This window comes from Colletotrichum abscissum (genome assembly GCF_030869225.1).
Source record: "Colletotrichum abscissum strain IMI 504890 chromosome Unknown Scaffold_8.1, whole genome shotgun sequence".
Classification (NCBI taxonomy): Eukaryota; Fungi; Ascomycota; class Sordariomycetes; order Glomerellales; family Glomerellaceae; genus Colletotrichum; species Colletotrichum abscissum.
In genome coordinates this window covers 1,123,870-1,149,803 of record NW_026850525.1, presented here as the reverse complement: position 1 = coordinate 1,149,803, position 25,934 = coordinate 1,123,870, and the positions used below count along the sequence as shown (strand labels likewise).

General features: G+C 51.9%; 9 protein-coding genes across 9 annotated transcripts; 2 read left to right on the top strand and 7 right to left on the bottom strand.

The window, feature by feature from the left end:
- Window positions 1-112: 112 nt before the first annotated feature.
- Window positions 113-739, bottom strand: CABS01_04379 (WSC domain-containing protein; the record flags this gene model as incomplete). Its single annotated transcript, XM_060537750.1, has 2 exons — window positions 113-326; window positions 453-739. The coding sequence occupies 2 exons, from the start codon at window positions 737-739 to the stop codon at window positions 113-115; spliced, it is 501 nt and encodes a 166-aa protein (XP_060390595.1).
- Window positions 740-2,311: 1,572 nt separating this feature from the next.
- On the bottom strand, window positions 2,312-2,897 carry CABS01_04378 (uncharacterized protein; the record flags this gene model as incomplete). Its single annotated transcript, XM_060537749.1, has 2 exons — window positions 2,312-2,324; window positions 2,395-2,897. 2 exons carry the CDS (start codon window positions 2,895-2,897, stop codon window positions 2,312-2,314), a joined length of 516 nt encoding a protein of 171 aa, XP_060390594.1.
- A 2,490-nt stretch (window positions 2,898-5,387) lies between these two features.
- On the bottom strand, window positions 5,388-9,172 carry CABS01_04377 (F-box domain-containing protein; the record flags this gene model as incomplete). Its single annotated transcript, XM_060537748.1, has 2 exons — window positions 5,388-8,982; window positions 9,051-9,172. The coding sequence occupies 2 exons, from the start codon at window positions 9,170-9,172 to the stop codon at window positions 5,388-5,390; spliced, it is 3,717 nt and encodes a 1,238-aa protein (XP_060390593.1).
- Window positions 9,173-12,716: 3,544 nt separating this feature from the next.
- Window positions 12,717-14,741, top strand: CABS01_04376 (carboxylesterase; the record flags this gene model as incomplete). Its single annotated transcript, XM_060537747.1, has 6 exons — window positions 12,717-12,830; window positions 12,920-13,096; window positions 13,153-13,294; window positions 13,407-13,612; window positions 13,667-14,084; window positions 14,140-14,741. The coding sequence occupies 6 exons, from the start codon at window positions 12,717-12,719 to the stop codon at window positions 14,739-14,741; spliced, it is 1,659 nt and encodes a 552-aa protein (XP_060390592.1).
- A 737-nt stretch (window positions 14,742-15,478) lies between these two features.
- Window positions 15,479-15,909, top strand: CABS01_04375 (uncharacterized protein; the record flags this gene model as incomplete). Its single annotated transcript, XM_060537746.1, has 2 exons — window positions 15,479-15,602; window positions 15,689-15,909. 2 exons carry the CDS (start codon window positions 15,479-15,481, stop codon window positions 15,907-15,909), a joined length of 345 nt encoding a protein of 114 aa, XP_060390591.1.
- A 255-nt stretch (window positions 15,910-16,164) lies between these two features.
- CABS01_04374 (uncharacterized protein) lies at window positions 16,165-17,748 on the bottom strand (the record flags this gene model as incomplete). Its single annotated transcript, XM_060537745.1, has 9 exons — window positions 16,165-16,216; window positions 16,287-16,706; window positions 16,782-16,919; window positions 16,999-17,036; window positions 17,133-17,287; window positions 17,345-17,386; window positions 17,444-17,534; window positions 17,593-17,637; window positions 17,704-17,748. The coding sequence occupies 9 exons, from the start codon at window positions 17,746-17,748 to the stop codon at window positions 16,165-16,167; spliced, it is 1,026 nt and encodes a 341-aa protein (XP_060390590.1).
- A 986-nt stretch (window positions 17,749-18,734) lies between these two features.
- Window positions 18,735-20,487, bottom strand: CABS01_04373 (methyltransferase domain-containing protein; the record flags this gene model as incomplete). The annotated part of the gene is made up of 8 exons (XM_060537744.1): window positions 18,735-18,948; window positions 19,009-19,428; window positions 19,719-19,756; window positions 19,864-20,018; window positions 20,078-20,119; window positions 20,175-20,265; window positions 20,349-20,375; window positions 20,446-20,487. The coding sequence occupies 8 exons, from the start codon at window positions 20,485-20,487 to the stop codon at window positions 18,735-18,737; spliced, it is 1,029 nt and encodes a 342-aa protein (XP_060390589.1).
- Window positions 20,488-21,420: 933 nt separating this feature from the next.
- Window positions 21,421-23,038, bottom strand: CABS01_04372 (methyltransferase domain-containing protein; the record flags this gene model as incomplete). Its single annotated transcript, XM_060537743.1, has 8 exons — window positions 21,421-21,574; window positions 21,627-22,046; window positions 22,120-22,257; window positions 22,344-22,381; window positions 22,452-22,606; window positions 22,752-22,842; window positions 22,907-22,936; window positions 22,988-23,038. 8 exons carry the CDS (start codon window positions 23,036-23,038, stop codon window positions 21,421-21,423), a joined length of 1,077 nt encoding a protein of 358 aa, XP_060390588.1.
- A 672-nt stretch (window positions 23,039-23,710) lies between these two features.
- Window positions 23,711-25,238, bottom strand: CABS01_04371 (UMTA; the record flags this gene model as incomplete). Its single annotated transcript, XM_060537742.1, has 8 exons — window positions 23,711-23,804; window positions 23,876-24,295; window positions 24,397-24,534; window positions 24,588-24,625; window positions 24,691-24,845; window positions 24,908-24,949; window positions 25,009-25,126; window positions 25,188-25,238. 8 exons carry the CDS (start codon window positions 25,236-25,238, stop codon window positions 23,711-23,713), a joined length of 1,056 nt encoding a protein of 351 aa, XP_060390587.1.
- Between the last annotated feature and the right edge of the window lie 696 nt (window positions 25,239-25,934).

Genomic DNA, 25,934 nt, shown 5'->3' with positions numbered 1-25,934 from the left:
GGTATCCTCCAAAGAAACAATAAAACGCTGCTGTCGTGTAACCATTCTTTCGTCCTTCGAAGAGGCTCTCTCCCATCACCACCAAGACACCTCATCACTAGACCATCACATTTTACAGCAATACGTACGTCGCCAAGCCGCCCACGACAATCGCGGCCCACGACGCGGCTGCTGGCGACGATCGCAAGCCGGCGCTGACCATGTACACGCTCAACTTGAGCGCACCGCCGCAGACCATGCCCTGGTTTCCGTCGCAGGGCAGGTTGCACTGGCTATCGTCGAGCTTGACCGCCAGGCCCGAGATTCTCTGGGCGCACCAGCATTCGCTACGCACGTTTGAACTCGTCAGTCTTGTTTATCGTCTTACACACACACAGCGGGCATGGCCTTATCGGAGAGGTTTGAAGGAAAGAAGGGAGGGGGAGAGAAGCGAGAAGAGTGAGAACACGTACCGGGAATACTCGACGCCGGCGTAGGTGTACTGCTTATCGGCGCCGCTGCTGCAGAAGCTGAGGCATAGCGGCACCGTCATATTGCCCTCCATGACCTTGGATGCGCCGCCCGAGAGAGCGCGCTCGTGGGCCGTGTTGGGGAGGTCGTTTGTCTCGTTGTAGCAGCCTTGGTACTTGTACTTGTCGGAGCCCGTGTAGATTGAGAGCTGGGCCGCCGTGAGGGGCGCGAGGATGGCGAGAACGGCGAGGAGGAGGAGGAGACGGGAGAGAAGGGAGTTGCGGGCCATTGTTGTCGTTCTGGGGTGTTTCTTGGAAATAAGGCTGTAGTCGGATGCGATTGTAGTCGGGGGACCTCGTTTCTGTCCTTCTCCTGCTATCTATTGAGTCTTTCTTGGTGAAGCTGTGGGAACTTCGGCAGTGGCGGGATCGTCGAGTATTGTTTCTTTGCGCGCTGAGTAGAAGACGGTTATCGACGCTTATCTGGAACCAAACAACGGCACACCGGATATCATAAATCGTAAGGGGAGATTGGGACACGGGTATGGCGTATTCTCATGCTAAGGTCATCTCTTGGTCGGTTCTCCTTCAAGTCGTCCAAACACAAAACACCGAAATGAGCGAATGAGTGAAGCAAAAGAGCGCAGAGGCAAGACGAATGAGAAGAAGAAAAAAAAGATAAGCAGGCTAAATCACCTTTATTCCGTCCGGGCGGCGCGAAACCCCTTCAAGGAGATTTGCACACCATCACTGCGCCGCGATGAGGCTGGAAGCCATTGGTGGTTTGGGTTTAGTGCCCAGACGCTACCGCACCCTTTCGATAAACCTCACAAACGGGAAAATCTCACATTCAGGTCCCTCAGGAACGGTCCAATGGGTTCTCAGCGTCCGGGAGCCCGCTAGAGGTCTCGCGTGGTTTGCATAGGCTTAAAAACGCACATTTCAGGGGAGGGCCCTTGTTCGCACTTCGGGAGAATAGTGAGTTGTCTCCACTACAGCTGAAGTTTGGGGCGTGTTCTAGACCAGATTGAGACGGGCGAGAACGATCTCTTTGGGTGGGAGTTGGGTGTGGTCTGTGGGCGAGCCCGGCGCCGGGGTTTGATGATGAGGGCGAAGATCTCAGCTGTTTCCACTACCAAGAATGCGAAGCATACATTTTCTTTCGTGAGGCTTTGGCATTTTCTCGTAATATAGTCACTTGATCAACTCAAATGGCATGACATTATGTTGTAGTTACTATTACTATTGAGAATGTCTCGTTTCGCATCCCATCTCATTATCATAGTTTGAACCAAGAGACGAATTACCACTGCCCATGGTCTGTTCTAATTAGACCGAGGGGCGCACCGGGTGGCAGATGTTTTCCAACATCAACATATTAGCTGCCAATCTGCATTTCACTCTCTATTCGGTCTCTTCTTCCCACAAACACGCATATGGGTGGTCTTCAACAGCTGGCCGCTGGCTTCTGATTCCACCATGATAACGACTTACTGCAGTCTTTCAGAATGACCGAGTGTCTGGCTTCGACAGAGGTCCTCTGGTAAGCGATTGATATGGATCACCTCCGATGATCCTTGTCCTCTTCTTTCTTGAAGATACAATAGACAGCTGAGCTGCCTTGGACTTGGCCATCGCGTTCCGCGCTGGTGTGTTCTGAGAGTACGAGAACCCACAGCATCGGACCGGCTGTGTTGCAGCATTACTTGCTGTCTGACAGAAGCTCATCCGATTCGGCGACGCCAGTCTTGGCGAGTTCTGTGTGTATATCCTCGCGTCGTAAACGCTCAAATACGTTTTGCACGTTGCTGCGCTTTCAATCATCTATCATCTATCATCACTTCAACCCATCAGAGTCGTAATCACAATGCGTCACTTTGACCAGCGTTAGTTAGCACAGGTACACACACTACCCCTAACCCAGGACCTCCAGGAAGCAACTTACAAAGCGCTAATTTCCAAGTCTCCGAATATCCTCGCCTTGAGGGTAACCTCAATATCAAGATTCAACCCCAAATGTACCGCAAACCCCCGGCTCTCGGACCCGGCATGCTTGTGCTGCTGTTGCCGAACGGGCCTCGTCTTCCGGGGCCTCCCTCGCCGCCCCCGGCCGAGATTTTGACTAATCTGTCTCATCGGAAACTCTCGCTCGGATTCGGTTTCCGACATTGACATGTCCGTCGACGGCCCCGCTAATACGGCCGCGGGCGGCGGGGCGGGAAGCTCGTAGTCTATCATCGGCTTATCATCGTCTGGAATTCGTGTCGGGTCCTTATTGTTGGTGTTGTCCTCATCATCTCCGCCCATGTCGATGAATGATGTTTGTTCGACTGGTAGGGAGTTGTCAAATGGCATCGGGCACCATATGAATCTATCGTCGGCGAGAGGCTCTACGGAGCCGTACATTTCTTTCGGGAGCCATACTGTCAAGCTGTCGCGTTTTGCCATCTCTTCTGCTTTTCTCTCTCTGTTCCTTTCTATAGCGAGTGTAGTATAAGCGAGTGAAGTGTAAGTACGTAAAAAGAACAGCGAGAGTAAAGAAGTGAGAGACTGTCAAGAATTTGGCCAAAAGGATAGATGCATTTCTATCCAGAAATGGGGAAACAGTCATCTAAGTACGTCTCCGGCCCAGACAGACCAACTCTTTCATCATATCCCCCAACATCAACCACTATCAGCAACGAGCCAGCACCTCACAAAATCTTGGCACACAGCACCGAGCAGGATTCGAATAGCCTGGCCGGCCCTCTCACCGGTGACCACTTGGACCAGGTATCACTGCACCGCTCAATGAAATCATGTATGGGCCCGGGTGGTATTCGCTTCCCAGGGTAGTCGAGAATGCCGCGGGTGCGCCCCCGGAGTTCTGGCCAAGAATCGACCGAGATCTGCAAGAAAGCCGATCGCTAGAAGGTGTGGAACCCGAACCGCCCCCAACGGTGCAAGAAAACCCGGATTTTTGGCATTCCATTTCGAAGGGGTCCTCTGCTTGCCCGGCACCACAAGCAAATAAGCACGCCGCTGATGACATCCTAACACCACGTCGCTGTCGATTCGACCCGTTTTATTCTTCCATCTGCTTGGGTGTCACTACCACTACCGGCAACGGAGTAGACCATTAACCCCCGAGTGCTAATTTTGGAAACGACTCAGGGGTCTTAACCGTCGTCGCTCAGATCGGAGGCTGAACTACATTGACCACCTACTTTGCTGATCAACGGTCCTCCTCGCCCAATGTAAAACCCTTCTGCCAGGTTGGTCAGAACCTTTCGTCTTCCCAGTCATGGAAGCCAGCCCCCGTGGAGTACTATAGGCAAAGCCAATTTTTAATGCACCTCACTTTTTGGTACACTACGTGAAGCCAGCCGCCGTGTTGAGATCTACTATATGATCGATCCCTGCAGCACATAGAGGAAGCTCACTACACCTTTCCCAACCAGTGGCTTCATGGATGTCATGAGTAGTCATGAGATGCTCTCCCACGCGAACTTCAAGCATCATGACAAGGTTCCCAGGCTCTACTGATGGAGCCATTACGGGACGTCCGTTACATCCTCGACAAAGACAACAGCAACTCATGTTGTCTTTCACCTGTTCACACATCTATGCACACAAACCCTCCAATCAAGAACCAAAGAATCCCTTGAAGTTCAAAGTCGCTTGAGCAAACCAAAGCCTCTCGAACTTTCACACAATCCCGTCAGTGGGAAGGCATAGTCCAGAAGGGGACTACTCATATCGGATCGCATCTCTTATTTATCTTCCACACATCCATGTGCAGAACCCTTTTAAAAAAAGGTCTAAACAGTACTCTTTTAGTTCAAAGCGAGCTCAAACACCCAAAACCCCATTCTCAGTAGGCTGCTAGTAAGGGAAGCCATCATGAATGCGCGGGTACTCTTCCTTTACTGATACTCCTTCCTTCATCGCCACAATGCATCACTCATCGCCTTGCCGTTAAACCCAGGAAGCGGCCCCTGATCCCAACTCTACTACCCCTTATTCTTAGCTGTTCTGCGTTCTGCTCGTGTTCGTCAACGAATCTCACGACTTGGGATTCTGAGAAACACTATATGTCCAAGTCATGATTCTCCGACTTGATGTTCCTTAGAAAGTTGCGGGAATGAATTACTGCTGAGCAGAAGAGAAACAAGTTGTTTAGAGAATGCCCTTTTATAGGCGACCACCCAGGGTTGCCAGTTCAAGGTCCGCCCTTCCGACCAGGACGGTCTATGACGGGCGGAATGTCGGAGTATCGTTCAATTTCCTTTCTTTTAATATACCAACTGTCTATCGCTTGCCGAATGCATATCATAACCATGGCTCGCTCCTTCTTAAAATGATTTCTACAGCCAAGGCGGTCCTGGCAAGCTCAACAATATTACAACCGTCCATCTATTTGTACCTCGCTCCCCAGTGCAGTTTGCGAGGGATCCCCAGATGCAAAAACTTTCGCAGAATGAGGTAGGCATCGTGGCGGGCCAGGAATCAGGGCATCGCACAACGAACTTTCTTGAGATCTCCATGAGCGTCCTCAAAGCGGATGGACACGTGGAAGGCAAAATAACCTCAAAAACTTGAATATGTAGTATAATGCGTGTGTGCGTAAAGAAATTGGTATCATAGATCGACGCACCAACCTCACATCGATCTCAAGCGAGTGAGGAGCTACAAGTTTCCTATCTTTCTTTATAGCAGAGTCAACAAGACAATAGCATGCCCTGGAAGCCATAATAATACCGCTTTTCCCTCCCGTATCTGAATCGTCAATGCAATGGGTACAGCCCAGTGGCTTCCACTCTATCTTTCAAACGTGTTCTTCCATGCCCCAACTCCGGTGCTATACTTCCAATCATGAAGATTCAAACATGCAAAAAGCCTTGGAGCAATTGTCGCCGCATCACAATACCTCCAATGAGCCAACATTCAATAGTGTTCTCACATCACAACACACTTCTTATCCTTCTCTGATTTACCATGAGTGGCATTCCTACTAGACGTGGAAACTTCCGTCCACGCAGTAGAGCTCGCGACCTCGTGATCAACCTGCTTCTTCTTTTTCTTCTTCTTTTGGGAACCATTCCAACCGCGCCGTTTCGCGTCCTTGATGTTCTTAGCTGCACTCCGCTCGGCACGACTGGGTCTTCTGTTGACCGAAGAATGCGACTGCCGGCCCGCAGACGACGACGGCGCCTGTAACCATGCCGGCATCAGACTTCTGCTGCCAGAAGCTTCAGGCCGGTTTGTGGAGTTTGTGCTGTATATCGTTTCGAGACGTTCCACTGTTGGTCGTACCGGGCCCGATTGGGTTGGGCGTGGATGACGCGGGATCGGGGCCAGTAGAGGCATCTCGGTTCTCCGGTTCGATTGCTGACGAGTAGGCGCATCGAATGCGCCAGTGACGCCGCTAGGTGTGCTGATGATCAAGGGTTGGTCTTCGAACTGTGATTCGGCAACTTGAGTCTGGTTCTGAGCTTGTCCCTGGGCTTCTGAAGCAGGCTGCGAGACAGGCTGTGGGACAGATACCCGACGAGATCCAGGCCGGCGGCTTCCCACTGGTACGCGCTGGACTGAACTGAAGTTTCCAGAAAACCGTCGAGATGGAGGCAGCTGCTCATGGCCCCGCAGACTGGCCAATTGATCTGCCATGGGGAATGGTGGCAGTGAAGACCCGGCAATGTCGTCGACTCTTGCGTCAGTCGCAGGAGCGGAGTAGGGGTGGCTGTTTAGGGGACCGCCATCTGGACGAAGGTGAGATCCATCACCTGGCTGCGCAGATCTAGGCCAAGTTGACGCATTGGAAAGGCGTCTGACTAACGGCAAGTCAGTAGTAGATGCTGATTGTGGCTGTCGCAGCCCCGCAGTATTTGCAGAGGAACCTGATGGAATCTCCAAACCCAGCGAGGGAGGCGCCTGAACCTGCTGAGCGACCGGGGATACGACTGATTGCTCGGGAGAAACTGCCTCAGAATCTTGGTGTGTCCCAGAACTTGATGGTCGAGCCTCTGAAACTTGGCTGACCATCCGCTGGTCGTCAGGAGAGATGGCATGAGTTTCGCTCTGTCTTCTCGCCGCCATCCGTGGGGAGTCTGGTGGCGAGACGTCATAGATATCATCGTCAAGATCGACATGGGCCGAAGGGCTGTGCGTCGGACGAACTGCCGAATCTGCAGTGCGCGGCCGGCTCATGAGCGTCGAGTCACTAGCTATACGCAGATGATAGCTGGCATTAGCCGGGGGGCTGTTGACCGGCTCTTGATAGCTTAGAGGGCGGCCTGATGATTGAGATAGAGCAGGTCGCGTCGGGAGAGCCCACGCCGATGCGCCAATGGCAGGCGCGGCTGTTTGGGTCCTCGCTGGCTGACTCGGTATCTGCACACCGCCAGGTGTAATGACAGCGTTCCGTAGGAAAGAGGGCAAGTCACCAGGGTCGTCCTTTTGGTAGGGAGGCGGCGGTGGAACCCAGTTGTCGGCGTCGCTCTCGTGAGGATGCTCACGTCGGCCGTCAGCTCGCCGATACTCTACCGGTCCAGCGGCCGGCGGTTGCGGGTGGCGGCTTCGGTTCATAGCAGCAGCAGTGGCAGCGCGACGGAGAGTGTTGGTGGAGCGGGGCCCGTCATGCGAGTAAGGGGCTTCGACTGCCTCCTCTGCCTCTTCTTCTCCAATCATCGAGGCGGTCTCGCCTGCCCCAGGCGCCGAAGGTGAGGTTGGCTCTTGCACATTGATACGTGGGGCTGCTCCAATTCGCCTCGGAACGAGAGGGTCGTCCTCGACGTTGTCGTTGTCGGCTTGTCGTTCTTCTCGGGGTTGTGGCATGGGCGGCATCGGTGGCATCGACGGCATAGACGGTAAAGGGTTGCTCCGGGCTGCAGCGCTCGTAGCTGCACGCATCAAGGCACCGCGATCTCCCCGTTTCTGGGCCACAGTCCTGCGACGTACAATAGCCACTTCGGTATCGATATCTCTTTGCTCCTCTTCGAGCACCTCAGGCTCCTTGGTGCCCACTTCAATCTCAATCTCCGTTCTAACACCATCTTCGATATTGTAGTCAAAGTCTAGGAGGGTAACTCTGCCACCGTCAATGAAGTCGATGTCGTCCTCCTCAATGATGGATTTTCCAGGGGAGATGCCCCGGGCTGCGATGACGAGGCGCTCCTGTGCCGATGTCTGACCAAAGTCCGCAACCCACTTCACCGTGCTGACACCGTCGAGTTCGGCAATCTTTGCACCCCAGATGAAAGTGTTCCGGAGCTTATCACACAACATTTGCCATTGGGGGATCCTTGGGTTCTCTCGCGCCCGGGACGATGACGAACGCGAGGGAGGACCACTATTTCTTCTTGCTTGTCCAGCCAAGGCTGACAATCCATCAACCCCTGAAGAGTTGAATTCGGGTACAGCGTCGAGGTCTTCAGGGACACCATAGAGCCAGACATCTTTTCCTTGGAACCCAGCACTGACAAGATCCCCATGGAAAGTCGCTGCGGGAAGAGTGCAAGGCGTGAGCTTAGCCTGAGAACCTGGGTCAGGTTTTGGACCCGTGAAATATGTTGTCCCGTTTCTCAGATCTTCGATGCGTACAGCCCTGAACGTCTCGAAACTACGATCGTAAGTAAAGGTCCAGCTCGCCTCTTCTTGGGCAGAGTCCTGCAGCAGCACAGCATGACTGCAGTCACGACTGGTATTAGGGAATAGAATAGACGTAGTCCAAAGCGCGCTGATGCTATCGTCGGCCATTTGGTTGCCCGGGTCATAATACGGGGCTGTGAGGATGACTGTGGTAGGTGGTGATGAGTGGATCGTGGTTCCAAGGATTTGAGTGCCGTCGAACGAGAAGGACAAGGAATCGACTCCGTCGCATTTGACAGCGCGTCTATCTGTAGGTAACGCGCCAGGGTTGACTAGGGATACTTCGATACCCCCTTCGTACGCAGCAGCTAGGACAGAGCCGCAGGGTGAGAGGGCGATAGTGCGCGGAGCATGATCCAAGATCAGAGATTGGGTGCGGCGCGGTGGTGACTGCTCCAGATCATAGAGGTCGACCTGCATTTCAGAAGATAACACGGCTAGCATCGAGCCGTCGTCCTTGATACAGGTCGACACGGGACGGCGCAAGATCTTGAACTCCCTCTTGACATCGATATCCTTCCCCCGCACATCGAGAACGTAAATTCGAGATGAGTTATAGGCTAGAATGTGGTGACCGCGGGGGGACGGACTAAATTGCATTCCCTCGCCGCCGGGGCATGACGAGGAGCTGATGGAATTGGATATCAACTTTATAACGGTTTCGCGGGGTCGCAGGTATGCTTCGAAAAGGTTGCGTTTGACTTCTCTGGCGAATAGTCGCCTCAGGCGCGGAAGATCTTCATCTTTGACATCGGTATCGCGAAGCTGAGGATGGCTCGAGGCATAGGATTCGCATTTGAAGAGGTGGAGGGCATAGAGCTGGGCCTGCTGGGCGACTGATCGCCATTTCGAGTTGAGGAGGACGAGAGACGCAAAGGAGTCGGGGTCGGTGAGCTGCAATATCCTATGGCCAATGTCAGTAAACTTGTAAGAGAAGAGAGATTGAGAGAGATAGCAGGGACACAGCCATACTGTTGGATAATCTCGTCCGGGAGGCGATCAAAAGCGGAATCCGGAGCCAGGATGGGGGGTTTGTCAATGGACGACCGTGATGCCACTTCCCCATGTCCTCCAGCGTCAGTGCTGGTGTCCATGATGGGCCAAGGGCAGCCCGGTTGCTTGGTTGCTTGCGGCGAAGTTGCTGTCGCTGCGAGGCTAAGAGAGCGAAGGGCGGGAGGAAGTTGACATGATGAATCGTCTGGAGGTTTGGAAAAGGGCCGTTGTTGAGACGAAGTAGGAAGGCAGCGCAGTGCGGTGCAGGAGAAGCAGCAGTAGACGCAGAAGCAGAAGCGAAGCGTTAGAGGCAAACGCAAAGACAACAAGTGCAGGAAGCACAACAGTGTGAGCTGAGTGTGGGATCACAGACTTTTTCTCTATTGGGCCCTTGGTCTTTAGGCTGGGACTTGGGAATTGGGGACTGAGGGACATGGACATGCGGCTGCGCGTGCGAACGCAAGCAACATGTGGCGGAGCGACGCTACTGGACCACCTGAAGTTAGCCCATTATCTTTGCATCAGTGGGTGGATGGTGTGAGTGGTGAGTTGCGTGAGGGCATCCTCCAAAACAACCAGGTGCATTTCTGTCTGCCTGCTGCTGGGCTCATTCTGCCCCCCATCCCCCCCTGTTCCTAACGTACTTTACCCACTGATTTGGCGCTAATCATCGGCGTTGGCACCTTATCGGAAGGTACCCGACCAACCCGAGCTGACCTTGCCTAGATCTTCCGTTCTATGGGGCCCTTGGAGTTTCTTTCCGCAGGCAAACATATTTCAAACAGACCAGGGACCCCCCTTTCTATCAATAAGGCGTGACGACCTGCACGTTCTCAAGTCCATTCTGTTAAGACTTGGGACTCGGGAGTGCTCAAAAGAACTTTGAATAGTAATGGTCAAAGGTCATGAAGGTGAATGATCCCTTTCTCTGATTCTGCGACACGCTTCGAGGTTCACAACACTACCGATAGCACTACATCAAAGGCAACCAACATGCATCCCATTGCAACCACAGCTGCACCCTCTTACCTGCTGGATCTGTCATTGACATCTGGGCGATTGGAACCTGTCTTCCTACCTATGGGAAGGTGGAGATAGAGGCCTTGCTTCAGAGACACAAGGCTTCGCCAGGTCACTTGGGAGCTGACAACACGAGGCTGAGTCTTGAAACAATGCAACAGCAGCAGACTCTCTACCACTTCGTTGGGCTTACTCTCTCTAAGCTTATGTTGGCTTCTCCTTGCCTCATCACCATGTGGCTATCGTGAGTCTCTGGTGTCTACTTCAGACACAACATCAAACCGGTGGCGCCTGGCTATCCGCTAAGAACCAACAGAGAATGGCAGACTCGTTCTCTGACTGGTGTAGCTTTGACGCTGTTGGGGAAGACATTGAAACAGGGATGCGGGACCTCAGCGGCAACCTGCGAATCGCGATATGCAGGGAGAGAGCCTACTATCAACTGTGTCAAGTTGAGCCCCGAAGGCATTAATCAAGTGTCTCTTATGAGCAGCCACCAGTCTCATCTCGACATAACTCTACAAGTGAGAAAGATGGGCCTTTTCACATCTCAGCTAGAAAGGTGGAATGCCCCCGCCAACTACCTTAGCCCAACCGCCCGACACAACTCTCTTCCAACAGTCCACTTCCAACACGCAGAAAGCCCAGCGACTCGCCGAAGTTGCAGAATTTCCGAATGCGGATGCGCATGATATATTGTCGTGGGTGCTTCAAGCCTTCAAGCCCTTCACAGCGGCCAACCACAGCGAGACGCCAAACACCCTCCGGGCGAAGGGTGATGCTATTTTTGGATTTCGTGGTTGAACACCACATGCTGAGTGGGTGCCTCCACGGCTAAACCCGCCATTCAGAGACCTTCGTCAAAAGGAGACAGCGGACGCCATGTGTAAGACAGACAGCCTGATGCCATCTTATATTGCTCGAAGCAGTGTAGCAGATTCGTCTTACCAACGGTATCACGAGACAAGTCAGCTGGCTTCACTTTCTCACTTTACCTTTTCGAGGTGCCGGCTTACCTAACCCGGACACGACTCGGCACCGAGTCGGAATACGACAAGAATGGACACCCGGGAGTTGAGAATGTCTCGCCAGCGCTATTTCTGGACCTTGCGAGGTTTTTCCATGGGCCATGAGTCCATGACTGCTGGAGACCTTCCCCAGTATTTCTTGCTTCATCTAAGCAACGGTCCCTTGAAAGATGCCCATATTTACCCCGACTGAATGCTACAGAATAAGGAGCAGTGACGCCAAAAAGCAGGGAGCGATAAGAGCTCTGTGACAGCGGATAAGGATCAACAAGAAATTCTCGAGTCTTGATCCTTGGCACACAGAGGGGAACACGGCCAGTACTCGCGCAAGGATAGAAGCTCGTCGACGGGCTACGAGAACGCGGGAAGCCTCATCTATCAGATGAAGCGCCAAGCCGGCAGCACCCTGCGCAGAGGGAGGAACCGTAGTCCCCTACGCGTGCGTGGCCGTGTTCGTGCCAGGAGCTCTCTGTTACCGGTGCTGTTTGAGCCTGGAAAACTTCATCATGATTCCCTTTTCAGGATGAACTAAGTGGCCGTGAACTACTTGGACAAGTCGGCAACTGATCAGAAGATAGCAACGGGGTATTTTTGCCGCAGTTTTGCTCCGATACGATCAAACAGATGACGATGCCCATGTCTCTCCCTCGGTGAACCACTGCCGTCCTGTTACCGAAAACAGCGAAACCCCAGCTCTCCGGCGGCCTGCTGTTGGACTGTTGGACAACGCTCCAGTGTTTCCAGTGGTCCCCTGGAGACTGGCGGGGGGTTCGCCAGGTCTCTATACAAGGACTTTCTGGCTTCCAGAACCCTCCTGGCCAGCTTTACCTGCGTGCCCTGCGTCAAGCCGGCCAACAGAGAACACAGGCCCTGGCGACGTCACTGCAGATGGGTGGCAGTGCGCTGACACAGCCCGTGCCCCCTATCAAGTTTGCAGCGCGCAGCCAGCATGGGGGCCCTGGCGTGGAATTGTAGATGGGAGATGGCAGTTGTGTAGTGCGTGAGGTGGGCAGTATCACCCCAGAAAACCCGCATTTCCCACCTCCCGGATCCCTTCTTCACTGAGGTGAGAGGAGTTGGGGTACCTGGCCGTAGCAGTTGGGTAGGCCAAGCCAAAGTGAACAAAGACACGCTCGGCGCCGCCAAGGTTCGACACATTCCATATTGTCGTTCTCAGCGATATCAATCGTCATTCCGAAAAGTGGCCCACCCCTTTCTCTTTGGAACCGATCAACACCCGTACATCTACAGCCTCTTCTCGTCCGAGACTGTCCGCAGGTCCATCTACGATCCCCTCAAGACTCATCTTCGGCGTCTTACCCGCGCCATCTCACTGCTGCAGAGAGTCTGTGAGACTGGCACGGATCCCTCCTCGGAAACGACATGCAGCAGCCGCTAGTTTAGCCTCATTCTCTCGCATTCACTCACTTGCAGTCTCGCTCCTCCTGCTGCTTTCCCCCGCTCGGCTTTGGGCTCTTGTCTCCCGAAGCAGAGCAGACGGCTTCCCACGGTGGCTCTCACGTGGGATCGCGCAGCGCCGCCGCAGCCCGCGCGACCATATGACCTCGAAACATGTTCACCCCTCCTTCGACCCGTCATGGAGACGAGGAAGTTCAACTGGCGGAGATACTCTGCGCCAGTTGCCATCGCCAGCATGATCCTAGCGGCCCTCTCCGTCGTCCTCTACTTCAACATTCGTGAATATCTCGCTGTTCGAGATGGGGTCCGATTTGATGTCTCTACTTTTCCCCAAAATTCCCTGGCGGTACGTCGCACAAGAGTACTGACGCTGCGTGACAGGCCAACTTGCCGAGGGTCACCGTCGATCTCGGCTACGCGAGGTATTCTGGGAATTCGCTCCCGAGCGGCGTGAACCAGTTTCTGGGAATGCGGTATGCGGCGCCTCCGATAGGAAATCTGAGATGGAGAGCACCTCAAGATCCTGAGCCGAAAGAGGGCACGACAGATGCCATCGATGTAAGGCACCGGGCCGTGTCGTTGGATCGAGTGCCACCTCGCTGACAGAACCTCAGTTTGGGCCCATTTGTCTCGGGACGGATGTGACTTATCCTACTTCAGGTCAAGACGAGGACTGCTTATACGCCAACGTCTGGTCGCCAACAAACACGACGGCTGACTCGAAGCTTCCTGTATGGTTATTCATTCAAGGCGGTGGTAAGGTCCCCTCCACTCATACGACATTGCTCCATTTAGAGATGAGAGTCGACTCGTGTTCATGCTCCTGTGTGTCATTCTCTTCTTAAGCTCTGATCTGACACTGCTTAAGGTTACACTTCAAATGCCAATCCCAATTGGAACGGCTCCCAAGTTGTAGATGTCTCGGGCAAAAACGTTGTCTTTGTAAATTTCAACTACAGAGTTGGACTTTGGGGATTCCTGGCGAGTGACCGGGTTCGAAAAGACGGCGAGCTGAACGTGGGACTTTTGGACCAGCGATTGATGATGAAATGGGTTCAGACTCATATATCAAAGGTAAATTCTCATAATGTTTCATGCCATTTTCATTCGTACTCACACGCACTGCAGTTTGGCGGTGACCCAAACCATGTAGTCATCCACGGCCTCTCAGCCGGAGCAGGCTCGGTCGCCCTCCACCTCGCAGCTTACGGCGGACGCGACGACAAGCTCTTCATAGGCGCCATGTCCGAGTCGGTCTTCTTCCCCGCGCAGCCTCGTGTTCCGGAGCTTGAGTACCAGTTCAATCAGACGCTGGCTAAGGTAGGCTGTACAGATGACAAGGATCAGATGGGCTGTCTGCGCGGTAAAGACATCAAAGCGATCCAGGACGCCAATATCGCATCGCCATTTCCGGGGAGGGCGGCAAACCCGCACTTTTACTGGACTCCATGTATAGATGGCGATATTCTACAAGATTATCCGTACCGGCTCTATGACAAGGGTTCATTCATCAAAGTCCCCGTCCTCTTTGGGACAGGAAGTAACGGTTAGTCCCGTCATTCAATTGCAATCACGACCGAGGTACTCACATACTCCTTTAGAGGGATCCGTTTTCGCCGCCAACGTCGCAACCCAAGACGAATTCGTCTCCTTCATGACAGACAACTACCCCAAACTCACAAAGAACGAAACCGACCCGATGCTGCAAAAGTACCCGCTGTTGCCGCCACTCCCGAACCACAACGTCTGGTTCCCGTCCACCAGCCAAGCCTACGGCGAGACGACCTTCATTTGCCCCGCCAACACCATCATGAACGCCTACGCGGCCGCCAACCGCTCCGGGACGAGCTGGTCCTACCGCTTCAACGTCCAGGACAACGACAACACAGCCTCCGGCCTCGGCGTCCCGCACGTGTTTGAGGCGCCCGCCATCTTTGGCATCGACGCGTGTCCGACGCCCGACAGTTTCCGGACGTATAACAAACCTATTGTCTCGCTGATGATGAAGTACGTCATCTCGTTTGTGCGCGATCTCAACCCCAATACGTATAAGCTCGCGGGTGCGCCGGACTGGGGTGACTGGGGACGGAATCAGTCGCGGTTCGTGTTTGAGTTGAATAAGAACCGGATGGAGAACGTCGATGATGGGCAGAGGGATCGGTGTAACTTTTGGAAGGGGATCGTGGAGGTCATGGAGCAGTGAGGGGGGGCCTTTTTCTCAGATATTAGAGCACCGCGGACCATGGATAATGAGGCGTTTGCATCTGGTGGGTTGGTTTCTTGTTTTTCTTGTGCATACGAGTAGATGGCATATCGGGTTGATACCAGCATTGGATGATACACATAATGTGTCTATTTCAGATTTCTTTCTACTGCATAATTGCAACATTGTTCTTAAATACGTGTCTTTTTCTCCAAGGACTATTGATCTTCTTCACCACATAATAGCCTCTTATTGCGATATAATGGACCTTGGTGAGAGAGTATATCAATGCCACTAGAGTCGCTCGACACTAAGTGGACGCAGTAGAAAACCAGCAGGGAACGACATCCCAAATGGGTAAAGTCAAGGGAAACTGCGCCGCAGATTCGGGCACAGAACGGGGCCAACCTGCATGTGCTTACGCTCAGCAAAACCACCACCAGTAAACGAGGCCTGAACTGGGCAGTTGCGTCACGGACATGGCAAGGTGCCGCCTTTCTCTCATGTGACTGTTGTTGTCGACCTCAACGCAGCGGCGCGGCGCAAGGCAGCCGCCTCAACATTCGAAACGAGTGCGTAAGCTGTCGTGGGCTTATCATCCCCCTTCCCCCCGCCCGCAGAAGAAAGCGAATCTTGTGAGATCATAGAGTCGGTTTTTGTGTTCGACTCTGCGCAAGCTTCTCTGTCTCATTTGTAGGATTCAGTTTCGCGCTAAAAAGACTGATAACCGGAAAAAGATGCCGTTGAAGGACACCCAAGCTGAGGTTACACGGAAGGATGAGGAAAAGTCGGAGCGTGAAGAGCAGGCTGTCAATGATGGTGCGGACTGGGAGCACGTGGGGGCATCTATCGATGAGAAAGGTATGCCTACGTGTTCAACGTTTTCGGAATCAGTTGGGAGAAGCATTCCGAGTCTGGGAAAAGTCTATGAGTTGACGGCGCAGTAGAAACGGCTGAAGAGGAGCGTACCGAAGATGAGGAAGCCAGCCAGCCGGGTCAGGTAGCCTCCGAGAAACCGGAGCGCCGGTGGCAGGGACTTCGAAGACAGGAGGATGAGGCGAAAGGGAATGTTGTTTCTGAGCTTGTGAGTTTCCGTCTCCTTTCTGACATGACGGAAGAGGTAGTGAAGCTAATCGTGGCTTTTGTCTGTGGTAGCTTTTCTTCCTAGCTGGATTATTCCTATGGGCTGTCTGATGCCTCAACCTTGGATTGTTCCAAGGGCTCGTAAAATCATTAAAACTTATCCGCTATGCAACTTCATGAACCAGCCGCCCTATATGCTACTCCGTAGTCAATCATCTACCACCCACAACCGATGCTCTGCATCACTGGAAGTGATAACCATTGCCTCAAAACACACTTCATCTTATCCAGTAGGTGCTCTCGTTACTCAAGGCCACGAAACAGCCTCGGAGAGAGCGGGTCACGGAAGCGTGAATTCTTCTCTACCGGCTTTGCGTCCAGTAATGAAGTATCTAACATGTACTCATTAGCTATAGTCGAGGACGTGATGAAGATGTCTTAGATTCTGGATTTCGTACTTACATTGGCCAGTAACCGTGAATCATTCGGTCTTTGATATCCCTCCGTACCTGAACGAGGAAGAGGTCGACCTGGTCGCGAGACCACTTATGACCACGGGTCAACGCAGCCATGGAGAAGCCCTCGATACCGGTGCGGAGATTCTCACTATTCCATATGCCTATTTCCTTCCACTTGTAGTCCCTCGGCCAAGGGTTAATCGGCCACTTGGTCCTCGTCATCTGGACGTCGACGAACCCAGCCTCCATCATGACCTGTTTAAGTGAGGCTACGTCCGGGAACGGGCGTCCTAGTATCACCGAGGCCTCTGCGAGTAAGTTTGCCCACGTTTGTAGTGCTGAATCGGGCCTCAGTGTTCCGTCGTCGGACGCCGGGTAGAGGTCGATTTCTTGCACTTCGACCCAACCCCCGGGCTCAAGAAAACTTTGCGTCGCCTCCGGTTAGATATTCGCAATCATTGTTTTTGAGAACTATCAGATAATGTAGACGTATGCTTACTCATAACAGTTTTTCAGGTACTTTTGCCAGTCGCTGATGCCTGAGGTGATGACCCTGCTGTGAATATACTGGAAAGGCCGTGAGTATGTCCAAGGGTCTTCAGCATCAGTGACTTGGAACCTGACGTTGGGTGGAACGCTGCGAGCTAATGTCAGCCTATCTTGTACGCGGCTGCTTGCTATCGAATGTCGAGCATCCAAGAGAGATAGAAACTCACTAAGTAGGCATCGTCGGTGAGAGATCAACGGCGATAACCTGTCGGATACCTCTCTAAGTATATACCCAAACATAACAGCCAGTAGCATCGGTGGCATGCTTGGAGTGGTGCATATATGTGATAGATTTGCTCACCTCAGCTTCGGGGTGTTCGTCTCCGAAGTCAAGAGCCCAGATACCGGTGCCGGTACCTATGTCGAGTACTCTGCCCACCGTGGACCCCGGTTGACATGGTGGAGCAACTCCGAGCTTGTTGTCCGTGACGAGAAGCCACATTGAATGCGTCAAATCTACCCCGTTTGTTAACAAAGCAACTTGAAGCAAACTTTCTAGTGGCTCATAAGTACCTAGCCTCTCCAGCTCTTTGTCATCGTTTGGAAAGATGTATGCTTGTATGGCATTAGAAGTGGCTCAAAAATAAGGTGGATTTTATGGATTAGTGCTACCTCCATCTTTGTAGTGGTGATAGGTTCTGCCGTTCTCATTCCTGTACTGGAAGATAGACTCTCGGAGGCTGATGCTAGAGGAAGCAGCGTCCTGTGCAGGAGATATGAGCGATGTGAGGCGCCTCCGAGGTCTAGGACCTACAACTTACATCATCTCCAAAGGCTGAATCGGCGTCACCGTGGTTTGCCTCCGGCTGTTGAGCGTTGAATTCTGTTTAGATGTAAGGCGCCAAATGATTTTTTGGAGGGCTCCGTCTTACCTCCTGGTCAACCACAATTTCAACAGGTTGATTGTCTTGCGACATGTTCGGAGTTACAGTTCGTGATGACACCGGTTCATGATTTCTTCTCGCAGATGGGACCAACTTCCCGGCTTTCGGAAACAAATCATGAGAAAAGAAACAACGAAATCAAGACCGGCGCGGGGCAGCAGCTGTTTTTGTGATGGAATTCGGCACTCCCAGGGTAGACCGCCCCTGTCCTTGGCCACGGAGGCACAGAAGAACCAACGGACCTACAGACCAACATGCATACGCGTCTCTAGAAATGGTCATCCGTCGATACAGTGGATACATGGAAGAGGCACAGTCGCTTGGTATTCACCTTATCGAACGCAATGTGACAGGGGCAGGACGGACCTGCACTATAACCGGACGGTTGGATCAGGCAATCTCATCGCCGCTAGCCTACCATCATAGACCAGCTTCGAAGAAGCTTAATTTTCTGTGTCATGGATAGCTCACCATGAATAGCTCAACGCAAATCGATTGCGGTACTAAAAGCAATCAAATGAAGGTGCAAAAATCACCTCCACACGACTAGTGATGAGCAATTTGGAGCAACGCCCGTGGCGAACCGCTTCTTCGCTACAAAGACTTACATGTTCATGCGAACGACCTTTATTCCATAACGTGAAGGTTGCATCGCTCGAATCAGTGTCATATCTCATAGCTGATCCATGTTCCTATAGCGTCTCTTAATTCAGCCATTCTCATTGGTATCCTGTTCCGCCGCCAAGGCCAACTAGGGAGGTAGCCCACCTAAGAGCAGAGCCTCTGTATCGTTATACAACCTTTGATGTCTAGCTTAGGTGAGAGAAATGGTATAGACATCATCCAGCTTGCCGATAACTCGTTCCACTCAATGAACTTCTTATACAAATTTCCCTCGCTAATCTAAGTAATGTTGCACTTGTATGCATTCACGTCAGTGGCATTGACATTGAGCGTCCTATGGAAATATCCTTCAATCCAAATCTGTCTCTCCTCTGGCACTTGCATGCAATTTCCCATCAAGACGCAGCCGGCGTATGGCTCTGGGCCGGAGCTGGGCTCGTAGCGGAAGCTGTGCTCCCAGCTGGAGCCGAAGCTGCAGCCGGAGGGGAAGATGGAGTCTCAGCCGGTGCCGGAGTCTGGGCCGCAGGGGAGGCAGCGGCTTCAGGGGACGGGGGAGCCGGGGGAGCCGGGCTGTCCACCTTCTCTGGCTTACGACCGATGATGAAGTATCTGTACCGTGTCAGCCGATGTTCGCCTCGGCCTGAAATTTGCCCTCCTCGGAATACTTACGCCAGCCACCATGCGTGGATGGTTCTATCCTTGATGTTGTTGCGTACATCAATGAGGAAGACGTTGACTTCATCCCGCGACCAATCCAGGGCACGCGTCAAAGCCGCCATCGTGAAGCCCTCGAGGCCGCTAAAGACATTCTCGCCGTGCCAGGAGCCGATTTCTTTGTACTTCTCATCTTTCGGCCAAGTGTTGGTGGGCCACTTGTATAGATCCAATGACACGTCCACGAAGCCTACCTCTGTGAGGAGATCCTTCAATGGCGGAACTTCAACATAGGGGCGACCGAGCTTCTCCGATGCCTCAAGGAGGAGGTCACACCACTTAATTAGCGAGTGCTCGTGCGTGAGAGTTCCGTCGTCTGATCGTGGATAGAGATCGAACTCCTGTAGCTCAATCCATCCACCAGGCTCCAGATTGCTTTATCCATAGAGTCAGCGTGTTGTTCATGTTTGAGGTACTTCTTCCTCAACCCAGAATGGTTGATGTGCAAAGGTGTAAAGACTCACTCATAACAACGTTGAAGATACAACTTCCAGTCACCGATACTGGAAGTCATAACTCGGCTGTGAATGTAGGAAAATGGCCGTAACCACGTTCACTCTTCCTCAGCATCATCGACTTCGAATCTGCAATTTGGGGGCACGCTGTGACGATGAAATTCTTCAGAAATTGTATCTCGTACACACGTCTTTGTGAAGTCGACTCACTAGCCAGGAAGAGTCAGCGAAAGATCAATGCCGTACACCTAACAAACCATCGCAGTCAGATGAAGTCCATGCCATATCATTGAGCACACCAAGAGACGGAGCGACTCTTGGCTCGTGACGAGATGAGCCCACTTCGCAGACTTACTTCAGCTTCAGGGTGCTCGTCAGCAAAATTGAGGGCCCAAATGCCAGATCCAGTTCCAACATCGAGTACCCGACCGACTTTGGTGCCTTCTCTACAAGGCGGGGCGACTCCAAGTCTATCATCGAGCGCAAGAAGCCACAAATGGTGCTGCAAATCTGAATACAATGTCAGAGAAGTGTCGTCGTAGGGGTCAGAACCATGTGAGATAGCTTACCTAGCCTGTCCAATTCTCGCTCGTCATTGGGAAGATTGTATTCTAAAATTGAGTCAGAATGGGCTTCCAGACAACACAAAAGTGTGAATACACATACTGCCATCTTTGTATCGGTGATATGTCCTGCCGTTTTCAAGACGGTAATCAAGAAGAGAATTGCGGAGACTGGTGCTTGATGAGGCTACGCTCTAGAAGATGAGACGATGTGTGAGATTTTGACCTTCCTCTTCAGTCTGGGGTGCTGCCTCTAGCAGCACGAGCTTGGACTTACACTTCCCACTTCTGAACGAACATCATCCTATCATGTTTACAGTCAGTATACTTCTGAAGCAAAGTTGGTTGTATGACGGAAGATTAGCTCCACTTACATCGTCCACGTCAAGCACCGCGGCGTTATTGTCATGAGCCATGTTGGCCGTGTCGAAAGCTGCAGTCAATCTTACTGAACCACAGTACCGGGTCAAGTTTGTCAACAAGTGAGGTATGTCACAAAATTCGGAGAAAAAAAGGACTGAAGAGCAGCAGCAATGGGGGGGTAGGACTGGGCTCTACAATCCCTTTTGTGCAAAGCACAAAACCGGCCTTACGAACATGCCCCCAGCCAACCCCTCTTCTTCGCAAAAGGAACCAACGGGGAAACATGCATATGCGCACCGATGGCGTTGCCACCGCGTTGCAAACAAATGTGGAACTGAAGAAGATGCGACCGAATAGGAAGGTCCAACTTCGGTCAAGGGGAGAATAGTGTCTCCCACTGAATGGATGGTAATGCTTGTCACATCTGACCTCGGCCGCTCCCATCCTTGTCTGCAAAGGCTCGAGGCAAACATCAAAACTGTTAATCAACTAGCGTTCCCTTATCTATACCACTAGTGTCAACATTGTGCAATTGCCAAGATGCCAGCTCCACGAACAATAGAGCCTGGCTTTCAACAATGGAAGCCCCGTTCGAAGAAGACCATTCGGCAAGTGAACGGCAACGTAAGCCATAAGCCATTTGGATAGAGAAATTACGGCGAGCGGAAGCTGTTTATTATTTATGTCTAAGCAAGTCACGAAATAACGTCTAGTTATTCCGTGATTGTTCTCTCAGCAAGACATTAAAGCAGGCATGCAGAATTAGAACCGAAGCCGCCCCTCCATCTCTAGTGCATGCCTTCATGGTTGCTAAGAGATTGAAACTTGCAGCTTGGTGCCGCTGTTTTTTGCCCGTATGATTCGTGGATTGCAAGTCGATCTATCCCTGCAAACCCCTGGGTAAGACGGACACTAAAGCGACTAGAGCCGCTAGATCCCGTCTCGAACGCAACCTCAGTCGACAACCGTGACTCCGAACAATGTCATCAAGATGAGCTCGGTGCTTGGGCCTGAGAGGAAGTAGAAGCAGGAGCCTCAGTTGCAGCTGGAGCTTCTGATGGAGCAGGAGTCTCTGAGGAAGCAGGAGCTGGGGCAGCCGAGGTTTCTTCCTTATTTGGCTTGCGTCCAATGATGGAGTAGCTAAATCGAGAGTCAGAATGAACCTGATAGCATAGAAATGAATGTGACCTACGTTGGAAGGTAACCGTGAATTCGCCGGTTGTTGACATCCTTCCGCACGTCAATGAGGAACACGTTAACCTCTTCAGCAGTCCACTCAAAGGCCCTGGTAAACGCTGCCATGGTGAAACCCTCGATGCCAGCTAGGCCGTTTTCTAGCTGGAGTCTGCCAAGTTGCTTATACTTGGGGTCTTTGGCCCAGTCGTTGAGTGGCCATTTGAATGCAGTGATAGCAACGTCAACGAATCCTGCAGCCTTCACCTTCTCTGGGAGGCCTTCGGGATCAATGTAAGGACGCCCAAGCTTGATCGTTGCCTCTTGCAGCAGCTTGCTCCATTTGGAAATCGCGTGGTCTGGGGTCAGCGTCCCGTCATCAGAGTCGCAGTATACAGCAATCTCCTGCAATTCGACCCAACCACCAGGTACGAGGTTGCTTTATTGACACACGGATTAGCTTATGCGGTAATCATATGCAGATCGCAACGTAGAAGGATGAATAGACTTACTCATAGCACCTGCGAAGATACAAATCCCAGTCGCTGATGCTGCCTGTCATAACACGGCTGTGGATATAATTGAAAGGCCTTGAATACGTCCATTCCTCTTCGACGTCATCCACCTCAAATCTGACATTTGGTGGCACGCTGAAAGAAATATGTGTTAGCCGATTTTTGCACAACACCTTAGTTCTATGAGCGACGCCTAAGAAAGGGACAAAGGAGTCGCATACTAGTCAGGAAGGGTTGGAGAGAGGTCAATACCCAGGACCTACGGGAAACAAAAGTCAGTCAAGTATGTTCGGAAACAACTGTTCTCAATGTTACGGGAATCTTGGTACCTCAGCGTCAGGGTGATCATCTGCATAGTTGATTGCCCAGATGCCACTGCCGGTACCGACGTCGAGGACTCGTCCAGCTTCAGCATCCAACTGCCCAGGCGGGGCCATTCCTGATGCGAAGTCCATTGAGATGGCCCAAAGCTCATCCTGCATATCTATGGTGAATGTTAATGAGGGTCTGTATAGTACATGAGCTAGTGGATTCTACCTAGCCTTTCCATTTCCCTTTCATCGTTGGGAATCGTGTATTCTCAGTCAAAGTTAGAAAAGCTCTTCAATAACAGGCCAGATTAAACGCACTGCCATCTTTGTACCGGTGGTATGTTCTGCCGTTCTCGACGCGGTAGTCCAGGATTGAGGCTCGGAGACTGGTGCTTGAAGAAGCAATGCTCTGTGTCAAGCATGTAAGTAAGACTCATGATACGTTCAAGAGTCGGAGTGTAGCTTGCACATACGCTTCCAATATCTGACCGAGCATCTTCATGCTAAACGAATTTAGAACAGAATCACAGTTCGGGAGGGCATGGTGGCCTTACCTGATCGTCTGCGACGATTTGGGGTGTTATGGTGGTGCTCGGTTCGGCCATCTTGGGGGATTAGAGCTTTGGCAAGTCTCGTGCCGATCTTGCTGTTTGCCTTTCCAATACTGACGATATCAGAGCACTACTCCGAATGTAAAGAATCCTAGGACAGGGTGATGAAGAAAACTGTTGAGGGGTCATTCATTGTTTTTGTGACAAAGACAGTCGATCTCGGCCCGCCACCCCTCTTCTGGGCCGGGGGTCGGCGAAGGAACCAACGAGCAAACATGCATATGCATCTCGACGGTGCAGTTTCCCCATTGCAGACAATTGCGGGGCAGAAGAGACTATGGTCGAATGAAGAGATAAAGAATGCGACATGGGCATGTAGAGACAACTTCCAACAGCATCCCGCGATCTAACCACTTGCCACTTCAGTCATTTAACCCCTGCAACCGCAAAATCTGGACTGCCCACTATCGGAAGCCGTCCCGTGTCCGCGGTGCGCCAAACCCTCACCCATGTCTTCGAATTCTTGATGCCTCGGTCGAATTTCCAGTCTCGGTCAAGGAATTACACAGCCAGGTCATCGATTTCCTTCGGATGATGGATGTTGATGTTGCCCAATAAATCCCCTCAGATTGGATTGGGATTCTCACCAACCTGCCCATCCCCCGAATCAGCTGTAGCCAAGCTTGATATTTTCCAGCGAGATCTTAGAGATACATGAAGATAGGTTCACTGAGTTGAAGACGGAGTTGCTGCTGCATTCTGATCTTCAGGCGGGGCTGGAGTGGCTTCTTTCAACGGCTTCCTGCCCACAAGAGTGTAGCTAAAGAGACAGAGTTATCAGTCTTAGAAAACATTCTTCATGAGAGTGATCCAAGATCAAGAGAAACTTACATAGGCATGTATGAGTGGATTGTCTTGTCCCTCATGTCCTTACGAACACCCACAAGAAAGACTTGAACCTCCTCCTTCGTCCAATTGTGAACTCGGGTCAAAGGTGCAAGAGCCATAGCTTCAGCGGCATCCACGAAGTTGTGGAAGTTCCATTCGCCGATTCTCTTGTAGTGGTCGTCTTTTGGCCAGGGGTTGGAGGGCCACTTGAAATCCTGTTGGACGACGTTCTCGAACCCAACATCGACCATTGCCTCCCTCATCTCGGGGATAGGAGCGAATCTGCGCCCAAACTTCTCTGCAGCTTCTCGGATGAGGGAAGTGAATTGGGCCAGAGGCTTCTCAGGGGGTAGAGTATCATCGTCAGCTTTGATGACAAAATCGCCTTCCTGAATCTCAAAATAGCCACCGGGGACGAGATGACTATCAGACAAGCAAGTTTGTCAGCTCTGATCGTGAGGCCTCGCAACGAGAAATCGTCAAGACAATGAGCAATGTGAAGACTGTTGGAGATTCATACTTACTCGTAGGCTTTTTGAATGATCTTCTTCCAATCTGAGATAGACCCGTTCATGAATCGAAGGTGGACGTAGTCAAAGGGCCGAGAATATAGCCATTCCTCCTCGACATCGTCGACTTCAAATTTGACATTAGGAGGTACGCTTAGACGCATCGTTAGCAGCTTTGCGGGCTTCACTTGGGAGGGTTTACACACTCTCGTGGCTGAATAGGAGACAAATCGACGCCTAGCACCTATGTCTCAATGTCAGATACCTTGTCCTCTCCTTAACAAAACTCTGGTAGAAATCGGCACCAACCTCCGTCTCTGGGTGTTGGTCACCGTAGTCAATGGCCCACAGGCCAGTTCCGGTGCCAAGGTCAAGAACGCGACCGACTTTTGCACCTTCGTCACAAGGAGGAGCGAATCCCAATCTCTCATGAAATGTGAGGAGGCAAATCTCGTGTTGCATATCTGATATGTTCAAGTTAGACGAATAGCAATTATACAAGAATATCCCAGGATTGAAGACTTACCCATCCTGTCACTCTCCCTGTCGTCATTGGGCCACGCATATTCTGATTTATGTTAGTAGATCATTGGTAACATGAATCTACAGCAGGGAGGATAAACTGACTCCCATCCTTGTATTTATGGTAGGATCTTCCATTCTCGATTCTGTACTCAAGGATAGAGTCCTTTACGCTAGTGGTTTCTGAGCGAATGCTCTCAAGATCCTGTTCGCTGTCGGAAATCTGGTTCGATGCTCATCAGTATTTGGTCACCAACTCGCACGATGTTTGCACAGATTCGTACTTCGTCCTCAGCGACCAGGTGAACCTCAGGGTCGTCCTGTGCGGCGGCCATGATGGCAGTGTTTTAAGGCTGTCCTTACGAGTATCTTTTGGTATAAGCGAATGCTCGGGTTTCCTGTGCCTAAAGGCTCGCGAAGTGCAGACCAGTTTCGGAACCTCGCGAGGTGATGATGGGGCGAAGTTTTTGAACATGGCCAGATGAACTGACCCCTCATTGTCAAACCAACCTATGGGCTGCCAAACGCGGCTTGCCAATCGGTCGCCATCCACATTGTCTACGTGCAGCGCGCATGACGCAGGCGAGCGGCGACGTTGCCTATTTACAGACCAAGAAAATTGGAGATGCAGCAGGGGAATGGGACAGACTTCCCCCCGCCGCGGGTCGCGGGCAAACCATCCGCCAAGCTAGTGTCTCTGCCCTTCTAGCTGCTCCAAACAACTGGAGTGTTCACACTGATGGCACAACGTACAGCATCCATTGATTATTCAGAGAAATGCCTTGATGTTGTTTTCTAACTGGTGCTTCCGAGGCAAAGTCACATCTCTAAGTTGACATGACCAAATTATACGAGGCTGTAACACGTAGTATGAATGGGCCATCTACCCGGTTTGATTAACAACTCGCTACGCTCAGAACCAATGCCGCCCATGTATTCAAGACACATCGAAATATCCGATACCCCAGTGGGCCATCTTCTCGAACAGATCCGGCCCAGCTTAAAAACCTGCCTTGAGTCGCTAGTAGCCA